Here is a 2,710-nt window from a genome sequence, read left to right as displayed (position 1 = left end):
TATTATAGTGTGTGTGTGTTGTAGTGTGTGTGTGTGTGTATGTGTATATATACTCATTACACTGCTGTACGTACATCGCCTTGGCGTACAGTCAGTACTTCATAATTATCATATGCAAAACACACAAGACAAGTCATATGAACATTTACCTGTTGCTTCGCTAGAACAGGAAGTACACAGTCTACAATCTGTCTAGATACCTTCTTCCATCTATCCTCTCCCTCCTTGTAGCTCTGGTACAGGATGATCAGAAACATATCCAAAACCTACACATAAATACAGAACAATAAGAGACTATTAAATAAAAGTTCAGGAAAACTTCAAACACTATTTTCACATCTTTATAGCTTTAAGAATGTCTCTCCTAAGAGGAGGGTAAGATATGTAGCTTCTTATAAAATGATCCATTAATTCTAGTTAATGGACACCTGAAACTGGCACAAGAAATGATCCATCAACATGTTGTGGTTTTTAGTAACATTTAAATATAGAACAAATCATCCCTAATGAATGGTATTTCAAGAAATATTTTATTAATACCAACATGCAACTTAGAGGTTTTATACATGATAAATTTGTTAACCTGTGGATATTGGATGAGTCGTAGTAGCATAAAAACTACAACTTCCCGCTGAGTATCCAGTTCTTTCCCAGAATCCATCTTGTTGGAGCCTCGTAAAAGAAATAAGTCTTCTACAACTGGTTGGAGTGCAGGGATAGCTAAAAATTCAAATAAAAGTTATTTTTTTGTCCCAATAAAAAATAAGACCCTACAGCAAACTCTCAGATCTCTGACAATAATATAAGGCTAATTTAATAAGAATATTTTTTTTAAACAATAGACAATGGAGAAGCATGTTATTGGTATGTGTCTGTAGTTAATGATAGATATATTAGTATTCAGCAGTAATTACTCATTATTGCCAATTCACTGCAAAGCCAGTGAAACTCTCAAAATTTTAATTCAGTTCTACAACAACTTTGCAGCCATTGTCAGTCCCTATGAAGCATAGAGCAGATACAATTTGAAGAACTTGGTGACCAATAAAAGTTCCTTTCCAGAATGTGATTAACTGGTTAGAACAAAACAATCTCATGGAATTATAACATCCAAACAAGGTTTCCATCAATTCCATAATAACTGCAACATGCAACATGTTTGCAAATGGCTTTTACTCAGCAGTAGCATAAAATACCCACATTCTGCTGTGGTATTCTAAGGTCTCCTCATGATTCACAGAGGCCTCAATGTACCAGTCAAGCACCTCCATTACTTTAATTACTTCTATAGCTACCCCAATGTGCCAATTTTTTAATTTATTTGTCTGTTGCCATTTCTTGAACTTAATTCAATTCAACTCTTTCTAACCTTCTTGCTACAGGTCTTCCTAAGGTCAGGAGTCAAAGAGCATGTCATTATGTTTGTAGATTTACATTCAAAATTTTATTGACCTATTATTTTATGAATAACTATCAATAACTTTGGTATCAAATTGTAGATTATAATTTAAATTTTAGTATTACACATTAGTTAATTTCTTAATTTAAAAGTAAATATTATAAAAAAAATCCTGAATATTGATTTTTTTTGTGTCACATGGTATGTTTAATGCAGCTTTGGTTCAAATTAGATGTTTGTGATGTCCAAATACAAAGTCTATAGTTTCTTACAAATTAAAAATTCAAATTATAAAATAAGAACCTCCTTTTTTTTTCATTTTACTGAGCTATTATTATATTTAAAGAACCAACCAAAATGGCATGCCCACCTCTTCCATTTTTGGAATTTTTTTTCTTCCCATTGTTTGTTGCTGTTTCCCAAAATCAGTTCAATGTAACATATTTTTAATTCTCAGATTTATATTTTTCTTCCCATGTTTAAGTTGAAAAAAAAAAGTATTTGGCAGAAAAACTCCACATATTGTTCACTCAGTAAGTAAGAATTAGAAAAAAAATGATAGAACTATGGGGCTTAAGGGTTATAGGGCAAAATTACAGGGCAAAAAATTGGCCAAAATATTTTGAGTCAAATCTAAAAAATAATACCCAGGTGCACACCCTCAGAGTCCCCTTAGTATTTATGCAAAGTTTCAAAACTCTGAAGTTCTTACTTCTTGGAGCTATGATGGTCACATAAACACACATAGATAAGCTCTTTTATCATTATAGATATATATGTATATGTGTGTGTGTGTGTGTGTGTGTGTGTGTATGTGTATATATACTCATACATGCTTAAAACTTTATAAGATGAACCACAAAATGTTATAAAGAAAAAACCCATACAATATGGAAAAAAAAATATGTTAATATCATATGGGCTTATGTTTTATATACATCATTAACTTTTTTCATGCCTGGATGGGTCCAGTCCACCTCCAGAGCAAAATTGCACCACTGAATTACAAAATTATAGAAGATAAACAACTTTTAGCTGTTCTTTCCACACCTAAAAAAAAAACCTTCAAAGTTAAAAGTTAATCTATAATAGAACTGCAAAGGTAAGAATTTTTCATTCTTTAAAAAATACCACAATGAAATTTTTTCAAAAATGCAAATTCATACAAATAACAAATAAAATCACATATTTGTCAAAGCTACATTACCTGTAGAAAGCAATTCTGAAGTTTCAACTTACTTCATTCAATAATTATGTTTTGCATTGCAATTAAACAAACTATGTAACAGGTTTGTTTGTTTTTAATTTCGT

The 2,710-nt window shown here is 31.1% G+C and overlaps 1 protein-coding gene across 1 annotated transcript in view; it reads right to left on the bottom strand.

Moving 5' to 3' along the window:
• The window catches only part of LOC106458536 (huntingtin-like), a 269,635-nt gene that overhangs the window by 139,936 nt on the left and 126,989 nt on the right, over window positions 1-2,710 (bottom strand). Inside the window, exons 27-28 of the mRNA XM_022384781.1 lie at window positions 584-720; window positions 141-266 (exon numbers count right to left, since the gene is read on the bottom strand). Coding sequence (XP_022240489.1) covers window positions 141-266; window positions 584-720 — 263 coding nt within the window. The remainder of the gene's footprint in view (window positions 1-140; window positions 267-583; window positions 721-2,710) is intronic.

This window comes from Limulus polyphemus, unplaced genomic scaffold, assembly GCF_000517525.1.
Source record: "Limulus polyphemus unplaced genomic scaffold, Limulus_polyphemus-2.1.2 Scaffold482, whole genome shotgun sequence".
NCBI classification, from domain to species: Eukaryota; Metazoa; Arthropoda; class Merostomata; order Xiphosura; family Limulidae; genus Limulus; species Limulus polyphemus.
The sequence above is the reverse complement of the archived record's forward strand: the minus strand, read 5'-3'. Positions and strand labels throughout refer to the sequence as shown.